This window comes from Ailuropoda melanoleuca, unplaced genomic scaffold, assembly GCF_002007445.2.
Source record: "Ailuropoda melanoleuca isolate Jingjing unplaced genomic scaffold, ASM200744v2 unplaced-scaffold9825, whole genome shotgun sequence".
Lineage (NCBI taxonomy): Eukaryota > Metazoa > Chordata > Mammalia > Carnivora > Ursidae > Ailuropoda > Ailuropoda melanoleuca.
Genome location: NW_023255353.1, coordinates 530,142 through 552,207, shown reverse-complemented (window position 1 = coordinate 552,207; position 22,066 = coordinate 530,142). Strand labels below are relative to the sequence as shown.

Here is a 22,066-nt window from a genome sequence, read left to right as displayed (position 1 = left end):
TTATATTCTGTCAAACACTTTTTCTGCATCTATTGACCTGATCATATACTTCTTTTTTTTTAAGATTTTATTTATTTATTTGACAGAGATAGAGACAGCCAGCGAGAGAGGGAACACAAGCGGGGGGAGTGGGAGAGGAAGAAGCAGGCTCATAGTGGAGGAGCCTGATGTGGGGCTCGATCCCACAACGCCGGGATCACGCCCTGAGCCGAAGGCAGATGCTTAACCGCTGTGCCATCCAGGTACCCCTGATCATATAGTTCTTATCCTTTTTCTTATTGATATGATGTATCATGTTGATTGATTTGATTGCAAATATTGAACCACCCTTGTATCCCAGGCATAAATCCCACTTGACAGTGGTGAATGATTTTTAAAAAGTATTGTTGGATTCTGTTTGCGAGTATATTGTTGAAGATTTTTGCATCCATGTTCATCAAAGAAATTGGACTGTTGTTCTCTTTTATTGTTGTATATTTATCTGGTTTTGGCATCAGGGTGATACTGGCCTCATAGAATGAATTTGTAAGTTTTCCTTCTATTTTTTGGAATAGTTTGAGAGAATTAACTCTTCTTTAAATGTTTGGTAGAATATACCTGTGAATCTCTCTAGTCCAAGACTTTCGTTTGTTGGGAGTTTTTTAATTACTGACTCAATCTCTTTGCTGGTAATTGATTTGTTCAAATTTTCTATTTCTTCCTGCTTTAGGTCTGGTAGGCTATGTGTTTCTAGGAATTTTTCCATTTCTTTTATGTTGTCTAATTTGTTGGCATATAGTTTTTCATCATATTCTCTTACAATTGTTTATATTTCTGTGGCATTGGTTTTTATTTCTCTTCTTTCATTTGTCATTTTACTTACTTGAGTCCTCTCTCACACACACTCTCTCTCTCTTTTGATGAGTCTGGCTAGAGGTTTATCAACTTTGTTGATCTTTTCAAAGAACCAGCCCCTGGGTTCATTGATCTCTTATTCTTTTTGTAGTTTCTATATGATTTATTTCTTTTTTTTTTTAAAGATTTTATTTATTTATTCGACAGAGATAGAGACAGCCAGTGAGAGAGGGAACACAAGGGGGGAGTGGGAGAGGAAGAAGCAGGCTCATAGCGGAGGAGCCTGATGTGGGGCTCGATCCCATAACGCCGGGATCACGCCCTGAGCCGAAGGCAGACGCTTAACCGCTGTGCCACCCAGGCACCCCTATATGATTTATTTCTGTTCATGTCTCGTTGGCTTTCTTTACTGATATAACTGGATTCCTTTCTCTTTATTTTTTGCATAACTCTTAGTGTTTTTGATTTGTGGTTACCATTTGATTTATATATAACCTCTGCATATAACAGTCTGTATTAAGCTGATGGTTGCTTAATTTTCAACTCATTCTTTATTCCTCTCCAATCCATATTTCATATATTTGGTGTATGTTACATCTTTTATTTTATGAATCCCTCAAACGATTTTTACAGAAATAGCTATTTTTACTGCTTTTGTGTTCTTTTTACTTTTCATATTCTCACTTATGGTCTTTCCTTTCCATTCAAAGAGTCCCCTTTAATATTTCTTGTAGAGCTTGTTTAGTCATCATGAAATACTTTGGTTTTTGTTTCTCTGAGAAACTCTTTATCTTTCCTTCTATTCTGAATGATAGCCTGCCTTGCTGGATAGAGTATTCTTGTCTGCAGATTTTTCCCTTTCAGTACTTCGAATATATCAAGCCACTATCTTCTGGCTTGCAAAGTTTCTACTGAAAAATCAGGTAATAGCCTTATGGGGTTTTTCTTTGTATGTAACTGTCGTCATTTCTCTTGCAACTTTTGAAATTCTGTATCACTACTTTTTGTCATTTTAATTAGTATGTGTCTTGGTATGGAGTTCCTTGGGTTAAATTTGTTGGGAAATCTCTGTAACTGAATCTGGATATCTGTTTCTCTCCCCAGATTTGGGAAGTTTTCAGCTATTATTTCTTCAAATATACATTCTGCCCCTTTCTCACTCTTCTCCTTCTGGGATCCCTATGATGAGAATGTCATCATGCTTGATGGAGTCACTGAGTTCTCTAAGTCTATTCTCATTATGCAGTATTTGTTTGTCTCTTATCTGTTCGGCTTGATTGCTTTCCATTACTCTATCCTCCAGGTCACTGATATGTTGTTCTGCTACCTGTAGCCTACTATGCATTCCATCTATTGTATTTTTAATTTTGTTTATTGAGTTCTTCATCTCTGATGTGTTATTTTTTATATCTGATGTCTTTCACCTTTTTCTGAAGTCCAGTGAGTATCTTTATGATCATTACTTTAAATTCTCTATCAGACCTACAACTCATTTCTGTTTCACTTAGATCTCTTGCTGTGATTTTGTTGTGTTCTTTCATATTTCTGTGTCTCCTCATTTTGTCTACCTCTCTGTGTCTATTTCTCTGTGTTAGGAAACTCAGCTATTTCTGCTTTTGAAAGTAGTTGGTTTATGAAAAAGATCCTGAAGGGCCCTGCAGTGCAGTGTTCCCTGTTCATCAGAAGCTAGCACTTTAGGAGAGACTCCTATTCGTGTTGTTTGTACCCTGCTATTGTGTCTGAGTCACTTTTCCTTTCAGTCCAGACTTCTGCACTGCCTGTTGAGGGCTGTGCTTGCTCTCTGTGTTAGTGAGACCAATGCAGGCTGGCTCTGAGGGGGCATGACCACAGGAGGGCTAGAGAACAGGGTGGTGGTTTTAGCAAAATTTGCAGTGAGTTGCTAGTCCTAGGCTTAATCCTTGAAGTGCTGTGGCAGGCAGGGGCATGACATGCATTAGCCATAGTGGTGGCCAGGGGTGCCACAGCTGGACAGGGCACGGCTCACACTGCATTAGCAAAATTTATGCTGAGCCATTAGTCCTAGGCAGGATCCCCCCATCTTGATGGCCACTCAGGGCTTGGTGTGTGGGGGCAGCAGCTATGCAGTGCACTCAGTGTTCAAAAATTTTGCACTGAGCCTAGGATCAAGTCCAGCAGGCTTGGAGTGGGTGAGTCTTCAGGAGGATTCACGTGCAGGGCACACTTCTAGTCCATTGGGTAGCAAGTGTCTGTGCAGTGCTGCTTCCTGCAGGTGGCTCTGTGTTTAAACTTGAAGGGGGTAGGAAAATGGTGTGTGCCAGCTCCTTTGTTCCTAGAGAAGTACCCCAACATGCTCTGAAACCCTTTTAAACAGATCTCCCTCCTACTTGCCCCAGGCATTGTGCTAACTATGGATTCTATGTTGCCTCTTTGTGGACTGTTGTCTCTTTATGGGTGGGGATCCAGCTATCACTGGCTTTCCTAGCTAGCTCAGTGCTAAGTCAGCGACTTTTAAAGCTCCAGACTCCAAATCATGCTGGTTATACAAACTCACAGAATTCAGCCTCTCTAGTTTTCCAAAGCCAGACATTATGGGAATTCATTTTCCCCATGGCTTCCTGGTGCTTTCCCCTCTCCATGCCCACAGCTCCCTCCCTCCTGAAGGTGGCCACTGGCCAGTTTCTGCCCTTCCTAGACTCTCTGATATGGCTTCTTCTCTACATTTCGTTGTGGAGTTTGTTCTGCATTTCTTCAGATTATTCTGCAGTTTATTTACTGAGATGTGAGTGATATCCCATTATAAGCGTGGGATGGGGTAAGGTTAGGGTCTTCCTAGTCTGTCATCTTTCCCACACCTTCCTATTTTGTTTTTTAATAGCATCTAAATACTAGCCCATTCTTTGCACAATAAATGAATTTCCCCATTTTTGTGACTCATTAGCCAGTAGATGATTACTGAGCACCCACCAGTGACAAAAGAGCAATGAAAGAGAACATGATAAATATAACAAAACGTTTCAGGGTCATGAAAATAATGATATAGCAGTTGAAATAGTTTCCTTTATGGAGTATAGATGAAAATGGTGAAATAAGATGCCATACTGAGTGCTTAGCATAGTGCCTGGCACGTGGAAGATAATCAAGAAATCTGCCCTCCCCTCAACCTTGGCTTTTGTGCTCATTGCTACATCTCCTGATATTTGCTTCCAGATTGAGCTCTAATCTGAAAAAGACAAGCACATTACCAGTATTGTCATTCTCCTAGGTTGTTGTTTGGGTATCGATGTTAATGTTTCAGCCTAGGCACCATATCCCATATCAGTTAAGGTTTAAACTGGCCAGTACTTGGATCACAGAAAAATACTGTGTGTAAGGGAGAATTGATCAAGTGTTAAGACCACAGTCATTGAAGTCAAAATTATATGGGAGTTCTGGCTCTGTCACTAATTAGCAATATAACCTCTGAAAGTTTTCTTAACTTTGTTAAGCCTTGGTTTCTTCATCTGTCAAATAAGGATAACAATAAATATATCACAGATTTTATAGAATCAGGAAGGGAAATAAGCATACATTTACAGTATATATAAACTTCAGCATCATTTTTTGTGTTGTAGAATGACTAGGGTGATATAATTGGGACAGGAATGAAAATATCACCCATTTCCATGTAAAAGGTGTGCGTACATTCCTGCTTCCTGTTTTTGTACCCTCTTGGTCAGCAGCAGAGAAGCAAGAGAACTTGATGTTGGTTCTATCCTTCAAATTACAGAGAGACACAATCCTACAAAAAAACAAAGCAAAATAATTATTCTGCTGAACAAAACACCATAATGAGAGGCAGAAAATCTGGGTCCCAGGATTATATTCACCACATTCTCACCTTACGACATTGAGTAAGTCACTCCACCCCTCCTTACTTCCAACAGAAACACTAATAATACCACATAATCCTGATGGTCACCAGAAAAAGCGTAATGAAGAGACACTTCCTCTATTTTATTCTAAACTAACTACAAAGCTAGAATAACTAAAACTAATGCAAGTATATGTAATTTAGTAAAATAGAATAGAAAGCCCAGAAAGAGATCAAATTACTTATTTGTAAGTACTTATTATGTATGATGAAAATGGCATTTTCAAATCACAGGGTAAAGAATTTTTAAATTATTTTTATTAAATATTCAAAAGAAAATAAGGTTAGATTTCATTCCTCATGGCATATTATATAGGATATAATGTCAAATGATAACAGTATTATTTAAAATAATATACTCATTAAGATCCCAATTTTTAATAAAAAAGCAAGCAAAACCTCTATTGCTTTTATACATACAAAACATTTGGGAAGTAGTTCATAGCTGCAGTTTGAGTTGTTTCATTTGAATCATGAAGTTTGCCTGATCAGTAATAGGGTGTGTGAATGATAACTAAAGAAGGGACCTACTCAAATTTAATGCATTGTTTCTACCACAGTTTGAAATATATCAGAGATCATACATTCTATTCAAGAAATGTTTGCATTTCTTACTGGCAAAGGCTGTCCAAAGAACTAATGTTTAGTTCTCAACCTACATTTTATTTTTTTAAAGATTATATATATATATATATATATGGGGGAGAGAGAGAGCGAAGGGGGAGGAGTTGAGGGAGGAGCAGAGGAAAAGAATCTCAAGCAGACTCCACGCTGAGCATGGAGCCTGATGCAGGGCTCGAGCTCATGACCCTGAGATCATGACCTGAGATGAAATCAAGAGTCGGATGCTTAACCAACTGAGCCATCTAGGCACCCCTTCAATTTGCATTTTAAAGATGAGGAATTAATGGACATTGAGGAGGTTATGTGTTGTAATGAGCACCTGGTATTATATAAGACTGATGAATCACAGACCTGTATCCCTGAAACAAATAATACATTATATGTTAGTTAATTGAATTTAAATTTTAAAAAAAAGAGAAAAAAGATGAGGAATTGTTTTTTCAATATCTGGGGCCTCATACTTCATTCATCCATTCCTTTATTCATGTAATAAAGGAACACTCAGTTGACTAAGTGCTCAGGTTTTTTCACTGTACAAATTGTAGATGGTAGTGAGGGTGTTATGGCAAGTATTAATCAATTGTGCCCCTTGATACTGAAACCATATTATTGCCTTAACAAAAGAGTGTAAAGATTGTCAGTTTCAGGGGAAAGAAGAGATGTCTTCATTAGTTACTTTTTGTTCCAATAACAGAACATCACAACTGTCTAGGGAGGTACAGCTTAATAAAAAGACAAAAAATTTAATAACCAATTGTTTCTGTGGCTGGTTAAATAAAGATAAAACATAATTTTTTATTCTTTGCTTCTAACAAAATTTATTGGATATGGTTACTTTTGTAGAAAATCTGATGTCTGAATGTAAAATGATTCTTTGCATTGCCAAAAATGTATGCACAACCATCTATGAAGTTCCACTTCCTATGACCAATTCCTCCAGAGAACAAAGAAGTTTTCTCTTCCCATTATTTACTTACAGAGTTTGTGTCTATCCGGTTTCTTGAGTTCTGGCAGTTTTGTGAATGTACATAGTCCTGTTAGCCTCCTGACACCTTGGGAGATTATCCCCCCTTAATCACCTTGATGGGGGAAGCTTCTGGCTTGTTTAAATGTCTGATTTACTTCGGGGATTACTGCAGGCTTTAGCTCTGATTTATACCTTCCAATTAATGACATTTTTGTAATTCCTGGACTAATATGGGTGCTTGAAATTTGACTATGTATCTTGCTCCAATAATTCACCACTGGAGAAGTACTATTTAATTGATGTTTTTAGTGGATATATGCTTTTCTGTTTGCATAACAAATGTTTCCTTATCAGATCTTCTTAAGTTTATAGTTTTTACTACATAAGTAGTATTTGCTTACCTAACAAAATTATAAACAAGTAAAAAAAATAATAAAACATTTGAGTCCTTTCAGCTATAATCAGTCAGCTTTTTGGTATGTCATACCAGTTTTTCTCTTTGCATGTAAAGTAGTATTTTTCAAAAATAGGATCATGCTTTAGTAAATACAGATGTCTCTGATTTTTTTAACTGATGCACAAATTTAACGTTGTGGAAATGTAAATTATTTAACTAATCTCCTATTTTTTTAATATTTGGAATATTTCCAGTTTTTTTAGTTATAAATAATGCAGTTAACATATTTATACATATGTCTTTGCTCACTTGTAAGTATTTCTGTTGGTATATATTTATTAATTTATCATTCAAAAGTATGATCATTTATATTTTAATAGACATTGCCAAATGACCACTAAAAGGAATAATGCCAAATTATCCCCCTCCACTTCCAATAGCATATGAAATTGCCTGATTTTCAGCAACAGTAATTTTCAAATTTGACTGCATATTAGAATCACCTAGGGATCTTTTTAAAAATTATCAAGGCCCACGTTCCTCTCCAGACCAATTAAATCAGCATCTCTGGGAGCAGGAACTTGAGCGTTAGTATTTTCTAAAAGCTCTCTAGATGATTATAATGCATCCAGGTTTGAGAATAACTATTCTACACCTTCAACAACAATGAAAAAATATTTTATTCACACCTACAAATCCTACTTCTAGAAACTTTCCTAGAAGAACACGTGCACAAATGAATGTGTGTACAATCCAGGACTCTGGTTTTGGCAGAAAGAAAATAAGGCAAGAGAAATGAAAACGATGGCATTAAAATTGTAGAAAATAATGAATTTGAGATTTGTATTCAAAACTACTACTTGGGGTGCCTGGGTGGCTCAGTCAGTTAAGCATCTGCCTTTGGCTCAGGTAATGATCTTGGGACCCTGGGACTGAGCCCCACGTCAGGGTCCTTGCTTAGAGGGGAGTCTGCTTCTCCTTCTCCCTCTGCTCCCTCCCCCAGCTTGTGTTCTCTCTCTCTTGCTCTGCTCTCTCTCTCTCAAATAAATAAATAAAAATTTAAAAAACCTACTATTTTATTCTGCCATGTGTGTGAAATACTTATGCAAAAGTGGAATTTATGTAAGTTCTCAGACTGTATTTTTGAACATATTATATAAAACCTTTGATAAATCATGTAAAGCCTGAGCACTGGGAAATCTTTTGGTTAACACGAAAAGATTTCTTTCTAATGAAAAAACATAGTAGACACTAACACTGTCAGTGTTATGAATATGCAGAAAGGGAATTCAACCTTCATTTGCAAATTCCTTTAAAAGCCAGATGGATGGATATCTATAGAAGTGGTCACAAAAAATTTTAACTGAGGAAACCCTTTCCCAAACACATTCTTACTCATAACCCAAAGTACAGGTGCTATATGTATGGAGCATGCATACATATCCAACCCACTTGCCCTCCCCTGGAACCTCGGCAGTGCCTTCTGAAGCATTTTGCAGTAATCCTAGAACTTGAGTAAACAGATTGAAAACCACTGTTTGGGGGTAAAGCATCCCACCTGGTATGCTGGAAATGTGTTACAGGTGCACCAGAGATACTGCTTCCTTCAGTGCTCTAAGTGGTTGGAGTAGGGAACGGGGCAGTTAGAGTAACTGGCAGTGATATCTTTAATGGAAAACAGATGGTTCTGTTTATCCCAGTACAACTATCATTTTCCATGTGTACCATGACATGATAAAGATTGGGAAGCACTGATCTAGAGAAAAGAAGTATTCAGTGTATAGCCATGGGTATAAAATAATGGTCCTGGTGTCCTTGTGTGACTCAGAAACCAGTTCTGAAGGCAGTTCCAATGTTTCAAATTGCAGCGTAAGTGTATGGCTTTCCATGGAGGCCATTGTAAAAGACAGTTTATGTGCACTTACATTTTGATATTTGTGAAGGAGGATAATCAATCTCATATCATATTGTCATTGTATAGAATTAAGATGGTCCTGAAAAAAGATTAATCCTTCATATTCTTAAACAGCGATGCCATAGCTGTTCATGAAAGTCACATAATTTAAAATTGCACCAAAAACCATAAGATACCTAGGAATAAACCTAACCAAAGTGGTAAAGTATCTGTACTCTGAAAACTACAGAACACTTATGAAAGAAATTGAGGAAGACACAAAAAAATGGAAAAATATCCCATGCTCATGGATTGGAAGAATAAATATTGTTAAAATGTCTATGCTACCCAGAGTGATCTACACATTCAATGCCATCCCTATCAAAATACCATCGACATTTTTCACAGAGCTGGAACAAATAATCTCAAATTTGTATGGAACCAGAGAAGACACCAAATAGCCAGAGGAATGTTGAAAAAGAAAACCAACGCTGGTGGCATCACAATGCCAGACTTCAAGCTATATTACAAAGCTATAATCATCAAGACAGAATGGTACTTGCACAAAAACAGAGACATAGAGCAATGGAACAGAAGAGAGAACCCAGATATGGACCCTCAACTCTATGGTCAACTAATCTTCCACAAAGCAAGAAAGAATATCCAATGGTAAAAGGACACTCTCTTCAATAAATGGTGCTGGGGAAATTGGAAAGCCACATGTAGAAGAATGAAACTAGGCCATTTTCTTACACCACACACAAAGAAAAACTTGAAATGGATGAAAAACCTAAATGTGAGACAGGAATCCATCAAAATCCTAGAGAAGAACACAGGCAGCAGCCTCTTTGACCTCTGCTGCAGCAATTTCTTGCTAGACATGTCTCCAAAGACAAGGGAAACAAACACAGAAATGAACTATTGGGACTTCCTCAAGATAAAAAGCTTCTGCAGAGCAAAGGAAGCAGTCAACCAAACTAAAAGGCAACCTATGCAGTGGGAGAAGATATTTGCAAATGACATATCAGATAAAGGGCCAGTATCCAAAATCTATAAAGAACTTATCAAATGCAACACCTCGAAGAACAAATAATCCAGTCAAGAAAGGGGCAGAAGACATGAACAGACATTTCTCCAAAGAACACATACAAATGGCTAAGACACATGAAAAAATGCTCAGCATTACTTGACATCAGGGAAACACAAGTCAAAACCACAATGGAATACAACCTTACACCAGTCAGAAGGCTAAAATTAACAAGACAGGAAAAAACAAATGTTGGCAAGAATGTGGAGAAAGGGGAACCCTCTTACCCTGTTGGTGGGAATGCAAGCTGGTACAGCCACTCTGGAAAACAGTGTGGAGGTTCCTCAAAAAGTCAAAAATAGAGCTACCCTACGACCCGGCAATTGCACTACTAGGTATTTACCCCAAAGGTACAGATGTAGTGAAATGAAGGGGCACCCGTACCCCTGTGTTCATAGCAGCAATGTCCAAATAACCATACTCTGGAAGGAGCCGAGATGGACAGATACTTACCATTTACGTCCACATGGAGGGAACTGGAGGGTATTGTGCTAAGTGAAGTAAGTCAGTCGGAGAAAGACAATTATCATATGGTTTCACTCGTATGTGGAATATAAGAAACAGTGCAGAGGACCATAAGGGAAGGGAGGGAAAACTGAATGGGGAGAAATCAAAGAGGGAGACAAACTATGAGAGATTCTTAACTATGGGAAACAAACTGAGGGCCGCTGAAGGGGAGGTCGGTGGGGGGATTGGGTAACTGGGTGATGGGCATTAAGGAGGGCACATGGTGTGAAGAACACTGGGTGTTACAGGCAACTGATGAATTCTTGAACACTACATCTGAAACTGTTGATGTACTCTGTGTTGGCCAATTGAATTTAAACAAGAAAAAATAAATGGAAAGACATCTGTGGTCATGAATTGGAGTACTTACTATTGTTAAGATAGCAATACTATTCAAATGTACATACAGATTCAGCATAATCCCATTAAAATCCAAGCTGCTTTTTTATGGACATGAAAAGCTGATTTAAAAAATTCATATGGATGGGGCGCCTGGGTGGCACAGCGGTTAAGCGTCTGCCTTCGGCTCAGGGCGTGATCCCGGCGTTACGGGATCGAGCCCCACATCAGGCTCCTCTGCTGTGAGCCTGCTTCTTCCTCTCCCACTCCCCCTGCTGTGTTCCCTCTCTCGCTGGCTGTCTCTATCTCTGTCGAATAAATAAATAAAACCTTAAAAAAAAAATTCATATGGAATGCAAGGGGCCCAGAATAGCCAAATCAATCTTGAGAAAGCCAAACAAAGTTGAATGACTCACATTTTCTAATTTAAGTATGATATAGTGTCCCTCTTCATCCCTTACTACAGTCTTTGGTTTAAAATCTAATTTGTCTGATATGAGGATTTCTACCCCAGCTTTCTTTTATGTCCATTACCATGATAAATGGTTCTCCACACCCTCATTTTCAATCTGGAGGTGTCTTTATGTCTAAATTGAATCTCTTGTAGTCAGCATATGGATGAGTCTTGCTTTTTTAACCAATCTGATACCCTGTGTCTTTTGATTGGAGCATTTAACCCTTTTACATTCAGAGTAACTGTTGAAAGATATGAATTTAGTGCCATTGTATCACCTGTAAAGTCCCTGTTTCTGTAGATTGTCTCTGTTTCATTCTGATCTAAGTTTCTTTTGGGCTCTCTCGTCGCTTACAGGATCCCCTTTAATATTTCTTGCAGGGCTGGTTTAGTGATCACAAATTCTTTTAGTTTCTGTTTGTCCTGGAAGCTCTTTATCTCTTCTTCCTTTCTGAATGAGAGCCTTGCTGGATAAAGTATTCTTGTCTGCATGTTTTTCTCATTTACTACCCTGAATATATAATGCCAGCCCTTTCTGGCCTGCCAGGTCTCTGTGGATAGGTCTGCTGCCAGTCTAATCTTCCTACCCTTGTAGGTTAAGGAGTTCTTGTCTTGAGCTGCTTTCAGGATTTTCTCTTTACCTCTGAAATTTGCAAGCTTCACTATTATATGTCAGAGTATCTGTTTTTGTTTTTGAGGGGGGATTCTCTCTACCTCCTGGACTTGAATGTCTGTTTCCTTCCCCAGATTAGGGATGTTCTCAGCTATGATTTGCTCAAATATACCTTCTGTCCCTCTATCTCTTTCTTCTTCCTCTGAGACCCCAACAATTCTAATATTGTTTTGCTTTATGATATTACTGATTTTTTGAAGCCTCCACTCATGTCCCTTAGCTGTTTTTCTCTTTTCCTCAGCTTCCTTCCTTTCCGCCATCTTATGTTTTATGTCACTGACTCTATCTTTTGCCTCATTTACCCTAGCTGTTAGAGCATCCAATTGGGACTGCATCTCAGTTAAAGCATTTTTAATTTTGGTCTCATTAGATTTTATTTCTGAACTAAGAGATTCTCATCGGGGGCATACCACTTGAAGGGTCCCCACAGGGAGAGTAGTTGCCCCATCCTGCATGCTGCAACTGTGCTGCCCCTCTTGGGGGAAGGAGGAGGGTCTCTGCATTTCTGCCCTTTGCAGGACCCCCACAGGGAGAGCTGCTGCCCAATCGTGCCACAGTTCTTGGTTTATGGAAAATCCTGAACAAAGAGCCCACTCCCAGGCTTGCTGACCGTAGATGGTTTCCCCACTCCAATGCTTGGAACTCTGCTGGCTCAGGCACCCCTATTCTTTCTGTGACCCTGGGGATCCTGAGACCACACTGTCCCACCTAGGATTCTGCCCTGCTTTGCCACTTGAGCACTTTTCAGACAGGGACATTTCTCACTGGATCAGACTTCTAAAAGTTCTGATTTTGCACTCTGGGTCTATATCACTTTTCAGTAGCTGGCTTTTGGAAGTTCCCTCCCCACGCCATTTATCTTCCAATATATATTCCCTCAGATTCACTTCTGCATACCTTCTACCTTGCAAAAGTGGTGGCTTTTCTATTTGTAGAATTCCAGCAATTCTTTTCTTACATCTCAGGTTGAATTCATAGGTGTTCAGAATGATTTGATAGCTATCTAGCTAAATTCAAGGGACCAGATGAGACGAGGTCCCCTACTCTTCCACCACCTTGTCTCCCTCTACCTTTAAAATATGTTTTATTGAAGTGCAATTAACATACAGTGTTATATTAGTTTCAGGTGTACAGTATAATGATTCAATAATTCTATACATTATTCAGTGCTCATCACAGTAAGTGTACTCTTTTTTAAAAAAAGATTTTATTTATTTATTTGACAGAGATAGAGACAGCCAGCGAGAGAGGGAACATAAGCAGGGGGAGTGGGAGAGGAAGAAGCAGGCTCTTAGCAGAGGAGCCTGATGTGGGGCTCGATCCCATAACGCTGGGATCACGCCCTGAGCCGAAGGCAGACGCTCAACCGCTGTGCCACCCAGGTGCCCCAGTAAGTGTACTCTTAATCCCCTTTATCTATTTCACCCATCATTTCCACCCACCTCTCCTCTGGCAACCACCAGCTTGTTCTCTGTATTTAAGACTGTTTCTTCTGGGGTGCCTGGGTGGCACAGCGGTTAAGCATCTGCCTTCGGCTCAGGGCGTGATCCTGGCATTGTGGGATCGAGCCCCACATCAGGCTCTTCTGCTATGAGCCTGCTTCTTCCTCTCCCACTCCCCCTGCTTGTGTTCCCTCTCTCCCTGGCTGTCTCTATCTCTGTCGAATAAATAAATAAAATCTTAAAAAAAAAAAGACTGTTTCTTCTTTTTTTCTTGATTTGTTTATTTCATTTTTTTTAAAGATTTTATTTATTTATTTGACAGAAAGAGACGGCGAGAGAGGGAACACAAGTAGGGGGAGTGGGAGAGGGAGAAGCAGGCTTCCTGCTGAGCAGGGAGCCCAATGCAGGGCTTGATCCTAGGACCCCAGGACCATGAACTGAGCCAAAGGCAGACACTTAACGAGTGAGCCACCCAGGCGCCCCTGTTTATTTCATTTCTTAAATTCTACATTTGAGTGAAATTATATGGTATTTGTCTTTCCTTGACATATTTTAGAGCTTTCCACAAGTACTTAATTGGGCTGTGGGGAGTAGAGTAGCAAGTCTCCCCTTCCCACATGGATGATTAACAATTTCTGGAGAAGAAAAAAAATTCTACTCCACTATTTTTATACTCTGCTTTATTTTGGGTACTATGACCATGACAGCCAAGTTTAGTTTGCTAAATGAAGTGTTCAACATACACAAGAAACAATTAGCATGTTTCTGCTGTTCTCTCCTTTAGGGAAACCTTGTCAATGACTATTGAGGGGATATGGAACCTCTAGGAGATAAGTAGCCGTGTCTTTCAGACATTTGCTGACAGGCTACATAACTCTTGAGAGTAGTTGTCCAGAGTAAGCTAAGGTGGCCCCATGATCTTTTAAAGCAAAATCTGCATGTTGATTTACTGAAGCCTTTTATCAACTTATGATTAATTATGATGCTGTTCTGAAGCTTATCTAAGAATGACCAATCTCTTTAATCTGAAGTACTTAAAATACAATTAATTATATAGTCTTTGTACAGCTGTGACTGGAAAGCAGTTTTGCTCACTGCAAAGCTTGTGCTTGTTTCATTAATAATCCCCATTCTGTCCTGAGCTGTAATTGTGTGTACATATCACTTGCTAGTCTACTGACTGTAGCTGTTGCCTGAGTGTGGGTCCATAACACAATTCAGGACAAAATTCTGTAAAACAATGTCAGCATAGTTAAACTTTTTGATACAACTTTTCTGGTTGTCAGTCGGTAGTACTTGTGAGGGCCTGAATCTGAAGATCACGGGGGAAGAGTAGCAATGAGGGGACATAAGTAAGACAGGGAAAGTGACACATACATGTATATACTTCACTCCCTTCCCACTAGGTGATGGGGTCTATCCTCACATACCTAGAATTAACCCAACAGAATATAAAGGTGTGATTCAACTGTCACATTCATAATAAGAAATATTATGTACACTTTAAAATGTTATAAAAAAGAGAGATGTTTCTTTTTTTTTTTTTTGCCCCTCAGAGTAGCAAAGACTGATAATATTGGTAAGTGTTGGCAAGTATATGAAGAAATAGACATTCATACTCCATGGGATGAGTGGATATATTTTAGAACTCAGTTGGCCAGTATATGTCAAAATTTGTAAATATCCATGAGAAGAAATGTAGCCGCTGACATCTAGGAGCTGGCCTGGCACTCACAGCCAGGCCTGGGTATTCTCTTGTTGAATATAAACGACTTCACAGAACATTAGTATCAGAAAAAGTCACTCTATGGCTGTGATGTAGCAAGAAAAAAAAAAAAAAGACCACTGTGTAATCATGTATGAACACTGGGAGACACTGTCCAAATCACAAAAATAACCAAATATCCCCTTATTCTGGTTAATATGAGTGACTTCTGCTTCTTTACCAATCACAACTTTGCCCTGGCCTAGTCTTACCCATTTGCAAAATAAGATTTATTTAGATAGCATATTGTGCTTTGAGTACTCATGCTTCCTGACAACTTTCAATACACAGCAAAGCCTCACTTCCTTAAACCCTCCCCTAAATCACACACAAGTCCTAATCCTATAATAAGTCATTTTTAAAACCCTCTTATTGAAGTACCACATGATTTGCCATGGTACATGTTCTTTCTCTTTGCAACCACGCTTGTTCAAATACAGGCATATTCCTGGTGGTTTTTGGCTGGAGGGCATTTCCATTCATGATCTTTGACAAAGAAGTTCCACTTCAAGGAATTTATCATATAGAAATATTTAAAAAGGCATGAAGATATAAACAGGGATACATTAATTTTCACAGGAAAAATATGAATATGAAAGATTATACTAAAAAGTATGTTGCAAACTACAAAATGACGCTGAGAGAAATTAAAGGAGACCTAAATAAGTAGAGAGATATATTTTGTTTGTGGGTCAGAAGATTCAATATTGTTAAGATGTTAGTTCTCCTTAAATTAATCGATTGATTTAAAACTATCTCAGTCAAAATCCCAGCTGGAGTTTTTGTAGAAATGGATCAGCAGATTCTAAAATTTATATCTAAAAGCAAAAGTAAAAATAACCAAAATAACTATGAGAAATAACAAAGTTAAAGGACTCACACTGCCTGATTTAAAGACATTATAAAGCTACAGTAATCAAGATACCATGGCACTGCAATCAAGACACAAAAGTAGGTCAGTGGAACAGAACAGAGTCCAGAAACAGATCCATACATACAGGGACAACTGATTTATTGACAAAGATGCAACAAAGACAACTCAAGGGAGAAAGAAGTCTTTCAAGCAAGTGATGCTGCAACAATTGGATATCACTGTGCCAAAAAGTGAACTTTAATTTATAATTTGGACCATATAAAAAAATCTCAAAATGGATCAGACCTAAATGTGAAACCTAAAGCTATAAAACTTTTAGAATATAGGATAAAATCTTTGTGACCTTGGTTAGGCAATGGTTTCTCATAAATAACAGCAAAATACAACTGGTAAAAGAACTGTTCTTTATCAAAATTTAAAACTTCCATTCTTCAAAAGTCATTTTTTAAGAGTAAAAAAACAATCCATAGACTGGGAGAAACTATTTGTAAAACATATATCTGATAATAGACTTGTATCCAGGTATATATAAAAACAACTCTTACAAATCAACAATAAAAATGAACCACCCAGTTTGAAAAAAAAAGAGCTAAACATTTACATAAACTTCACCTAAGATATATGGATGGCAAATATGCATATGAAAAGATGTTCAACATCATTTGTCATTAGAGAAATGCAAATTAGAACTACAATGAGAAAGAAAACACAAGCAGTAAAGTCTTGGGTATCAGTCTGAGCAATATTTTTTGGATCTGTCTCCTCAAGCAAGAAGGCAAAAATAAACTAATGGAACTACATCAAACAAAAGCTTTTACACAGTGAAGGAAACCATCAGCAAAATGAAAAGGCAACCTACTGAATGGGAAAAGATCTCTCAAATGATAAAACCGGTAAGGGGTTAATATCCCAAATACACACACACACACACACACACACACACACATATGTACATATATACACATATATACATATGCATATGTGTGTGTATATATATATACACACATATGTATATTTATATACACACAATACTCTATATATGTATATACACACACACACTCATACAACTCAATATAAAAAAACCTAAAACACAATCCAATTAAAATAGGCAGAGGACCTGAATAGACATTTCTCCAAAGAAGACATATAAATGGCCAACATGAAAAGTTGCTCAACATTACTGATCATTGGGGAAATGCAAATAAAAATCTCGACTGTGGTGACAGTTTCACATATGTATACATATGTCAAGATGTATTAAATGATATACTTTAAAGATTTTCTTTTAAATTTAGAGAGAGACAGCAGGAGCAGGGAGGGAAAAAAAGAGAAGAAGAGAGAATCTAAAGCACACTCCACGCTCAGTGCAGAGTCCAATGCTGGGCTCGATCTCCCCAATTCTGAGATCATGACCGGGCTGAAATCAAGAGTCGGGTGCTTAACCAAATGAGCCACCCAGGTGCCCCGAAGTTGTATAGTTTAACTATGTATGGATTAATGTATGTTGATTGTACCTCAAAAAAGATATTAAATGAAAAGCTCATGGTAGAGCTGCATACTACTAAGTTGGAAAGATAATTATAAAGATGAGGCAAGTTGCAGAATACTGTACTCTTGTTTTTCCAAAAGAATAAATGTGTGCATATTATTAAAAGGGATATGCAATGAAACATTACGGCACTATGCCCTAATTGTTAACACAGAAGAAACATTAAATGATTCAAAAATATGTTATAGAAGCACATTTATTGATATGGCAAGATGCTCACAATATAGTCAGTGGGGAAAAAACAAGTTACAAACAGTATTTACAGTATGATCTTGTTTTAATTTCTTAACTATTGAAAAATCTCAAAGCATATAACTTAATATTTTCACACACTGAGACATTCTCTTCAGTTTACACCAGTGGTTGTAATTCCTACCATGAGTTATCTGACAAAGGCAGAATAAGGGAAAAACAGTAATTCCTCTTACATTAAACAGCCTATAGCAACTCCTGCCTTCTTTACATGTTGAGGGCACCTTCAGCAATGAATGTGTGTATGTACAGATATAGGTGAGTGCTGTTATCTTTTTGTGTGCATATGCTTTATTTCTGCAACTAGATTACAAATTCAATGATTTTTTTTGTCACTTGAAGCTACAAATCGATCTAAGCAAATACTAATGAACAAGTTTAGCCTACTTAAGATGAACTAGTTCACTATCTTAAGTAAAATGTTAAGAAGTTGTCCATCTACACAAGATAGAAATCAACAGATGTTTTCAGCTTACAATGCAATATTCATTTGATATCTCAAAAATGCTCTAGCTCAAACCTGGAGACTGTCTCAGGTAATGTCATGGTAAAGATGTGATTTATAATGTACACACTGTAATAATCAAAACATTATGCAAGGCTCTTTAGCAATACACAGCCTTTTAGATTGTTCAAAATGTTCACTTCTATTTCTGGCGCATTTTACATTGTTTCAATAATTACTTTAACTTCACGGAAAATGGCCATCAGTGTATTGTAACTCATGTGATCAACAACTACAATCGAACCCTTTCTGATATGCTCCTTTATGTTAATAAAGATGGCCACAGCACTAACGAGATTGGCTTTTGCCTCTTTCTGGTTAAAGATGAGTTTTAATGCTGCTAAGGCCTTTGTATTGATCATGTCTCTGGCTGCAGCTGGATTTTCAGACATATTCAAAAGTACTTTTAAAACAAGATTTCTGGTTTTACGATTTCCCAGGGATAGCAAGTGGAAAAGCTCTGAAAAGTAATTGGCAACAATGTGGTGATGGTTAGACTCAGCAGTCAGTTGCCCAAGTATCTTTAATCCAGATTGCTGTCCGGGTGAGTTCAAGGGAAAAGACATGGTTTCCTTACACATATGCTTAACGTGTAATTCAACCTTGCGTTGTCTCTCATCCCCAGAAGGAGGATTCAGAGTAATTACGGCCTTTTTTCTGATTTCAGAGGAAGGAAAACTGAGCAAGCTTTCAATAAGTGTTACTACACCCACCTCGTTAATAAACTCTTGGGCAAAGGGATGAACATTAATGATCCCCATTGCAATCTGAGCTATTTTATGAATGAGAGGATCAGTAGTCGACTTAAGTAAGGTAACAAGTTTTTCAAATTCCTCAGAATCCATGTAGCATTCCATTTTGCAAGGGCAAGCAAATGGCTTAATCCCATTCACTTCCCTGATCCTGATTTGGCGTCTAATCTCCTCTATAGTCTGGATACAAGGGTCAGAACCAAATGGATACTCAGGGACAGACTGAGAGCATGAAGCAGTGCTCCTAGAAGGGCACGTTGTTGCCACAGGCAAAGACTGGGTATTTTCCTCAGCCGAGGCCAGAACAATATATGAAGGAGGCTTTGTCTCAAATGGGACTTGGGATCTAAATCCTAACACTGCTGGAGTTACAGCGGGGGCTTTGGGCCAGATAGTTACCTCAGACCAGTCCTTGGGCCTATTTTTTTCATTAATTTCATCCACAGGCTGGGGCCTAACTATCCGGCTCACAGGTTTAGGATTAGGATCAAAACTAGTTTCATCTCCATCCCAAAACCAGTTCCCAATAACATTTTCTTCCTCCTCCTCCTCGTCAGTCCCTGGCCTAGCTTTGCAGCTGGCCCCAGCCACAGGCTCTAACTTTTCAGCACAGGACTGGGGACCGATACCAGCTTTATCTTCATCCATAGCACTGGAACGATTACCAGCCTCTTCTCCATTCCAAAACCAGGAACCAACACTGGCCTCTTCCCCAGCCCAAAACCAGGTATCAACACCAGCCTTATCTTTACATGTGGACCTGGGCTCAGCATTAGCCTCAGCCACAGAACAAATCCCAGATACTCTAGTGGCCTCATCTTCAGCTTTGGGACTGAAATTTGCCAGGGCTCTTTCCTTTATCTCTGTAACAGTCTTGTTCTTAGACCTTGCCTTTGTCGCTGCCGCGGCATCAGCTTGAGACCCTGCCTTGGCTACTGCTTTGTCCTGGGTCTTGGCTACAGGTCTGACTACGCCAGTAGACTCCCTCTTTGCTTCACCTTGTGCACCAGCCCTCTTTTGAGCTTTGGCTTTCTTTCTACCCTCATTCTTAGCCCCAGTCATGGTTGAAGAACAGTTATATAGACAGCCCTACACAATCTTGGCCTTGGTTCTCAATGTGTCCCAGGTCAATGCCTTAACACTCTTTCACTGGGTGAGACATAAACTTTGTAGCAAGAGTTTGTTATCAGCTCAGTAGTCACACAGTCCCCTTTCCAAACACCCAGTCTCTTCAGTAATACAGAGAAGACAGAGGCATTTAGTCTGAGTGAAGATGATGGTTCCTGAGTGCAGACCTGTTGAAGGTGATGATCTGCCACTCTGAGGCCACTACAGCGACCACTGGAGATGGACCTGAGGTGGAACAAGAAAATGAGCTTTAAGTCTCTTCCAACTGTGCTTTTCCATGCAGAGCCACATAAGACATGAGAATAGAGATGGACAGTGTGGTAGAAGTGGAATAGTAGAAAACTCTGTTACCTCATTTTATCCCTTCCACACTCCCACTAATGCCCAACAATGTACTGCCCAGAAACTAACACACTCTTTTCTCTATATCACATAGGAGCAGGGATGACGGAAAAGCTTGCTGAAAGTGAGAAAGGCTAAGATACATCCAGCCCCTTTGGTATACACCACTATACTCTACAAGTCTATCCAGAAAGGCCTCACACCAATCTATACTCATCTAGTGCAATTTCCTCCCCCTTCCTTACTTCCAGGAATGATAAGTCCTATAGCCAATATACAGGCAGACCTATGGACAAAAACATAGGAGGGTTGGAATTTTGAGTATTTGGTAGACAGGCATGTACTCTGGATTCTAAACCCAATATATGCCTTTCCAAATCTAGAATTTTGGTTACATAATGTTTCTGGTTATATAATGTTTCCTTGGTCCTCCTCATGGCTTCCCACCCCATTTCCTGGGTATCTATCGATTACCCTCTAGGTACAATCTTGGCTTAACTTATCCCCATTTCCTACACACAAAAGTGAGGATAGAAGTGTCTGGAAAGTTGGAAGACAATGGCTCCAAGATATGATCTGGTCTCGCCTACTCACCAATAGCCCATTTCCATCCCCAATCAATAGAGGTGCTGGTGCTCAGACTCACCTTGGATCCAAATGAGTAGTTTTCGTCCTCTTGCTTAATTCAAAGTGAACAACTATCTACAGAGGTCTACAGGAACCTATAAAGAAACAAACTTAAGAACAGATAAAAAGGCAGAAGAGAGAAAACAGAAGAGACTGAGCTAGCCCGACACCCATCACAAGTGTTGTAACACATACTTTTGTTTACTTGAGGCCATGTTAAATGTTAAACCACCTGTCTGCTCCTATCAGATGATTCTGCATCCATTCCCCCAAGACCTGCAGCTTGTCTAATTATATTTCCTCCCAATTTTTAATTTCGTCATTTTCCCAGCAGAGACCACACCTCTTTCCCTGAACAAAATATGAGATGGAAGAGTGGACAGTGGAATGTAGGCAACTGTATTTAGAAAGCACTCAGGAAAGACAATAGTGACTATTATTTCAATACCATCTTTGCATGCCCCTACTCTTTCCCTTTCCCCATGCATACACAGACCCTACCTCACTGCCACCTATGCCAGCAGCCTACACAGTAGGGGTCCTCAGGAACTTCTATCCTTTCCACCAAAGAACAGTTCTTAGCTGGAGAAGAGTCACGTCCTGCAAAAAGGAGGAGGAGCATTCAGCAAAACACCAAGAGAATATATTGACAATGGCACGAATATAATAGATACCCAGAATTCAGGTCCTAACACCACCTTTTGAAGAATCAGGAAATAAGTATAAACGTCACAGGGTCCACACTGACCCTTCAGAAAACATTCCCCTCTATTCTAACCCACCATTCCCACACTTCGACATATTAAAGTGGGCTGCGATGCTGAGAAAAAGGATCCTGAAGGAGAAAGATGGATTAATACCACACTATTTCTTTACACGGACGCTTCCTGTGAAAGGTGATATACTCCTCACCCTGTCATTTCCTTGCATTTCCTTGGATGCAGGATCTAAATACGGAAGGCAATATTATGAAGTGGATAAACAAACACTTCATTTCGATGTCTTCATAATCTACCCACTCAACTGCCCTTTTGCTAGATGCGCCACAGCTACTGCGCAGAGAGAGGACTTTGACATCAACGAGGCGCTTGTGGGAAGGGACAGCAAACAGGGCGCGGGGCCCTACAGGCCCCTTTCCAGAATCAGGGCCCGAAGCAGCCGA

At 39.0% G+C, this 22,066-nt stretch overlaps 2 protein-coding genes across 6 annotated transcripts in view; both read right to left on the bottom strand.

Moving 5' to 3' along the window:
- Positions 1-17,476: 17,476 nt before the first annotated feature.
- The window catches only part of BHLHB9 (basic helix-loop-helix family member b9), a 64,741-nt gene continuing 60,151 nt past the window's right edge, over positions 17,477-22,066 (bottom strand). For 3 of the 4 annotated variants that reach the window (XM_034653564.1, XM_034653566.1, XM_034653567.1), the window contains exons 2-4: positions 21,406-21,504; positions 20,924-20,999; positions 17,477-20,160 (exon numbers count right to left, since the gene is read on the bottom strand). In XM_034653564.1, the coding sequence (XP_034509455.1) occupies positions 18,214-19,869 (1,656 nt within the window). In that variant the 5' untranslated portion in view covers positions 19,870-20,160; positions 20,924-20,999; positions 21,406-21,504 and the 3' untranslated portion in view covers positions 17,477-18,213. Of the gene's footprint in view, positions 20,161-20,923; positions 21,015-21,405; positions 21,505-22,066 lie in introns of all 4 variants that reach the window. The other variant, XM_034653565.1, reaches the window with a different exon arrangement.
- Positions 21,512-22,066, bottom strand: part of ARMCX5 (armadillo repeat containing X-linked 5) — a 102,899-nt gene continuing 102,344 nt past the window's right edge. For both annotated transcript variants that reach the window (XM_034653568.1, XM_034653569.1), the window contains exon 5: positions 21,512-22,026. The gene's annotated coding sequence lies outside the window, so the exon portion shown is untranslated. The remainder of the gene's footprint in view (positions 22,027-22,066) is intronic.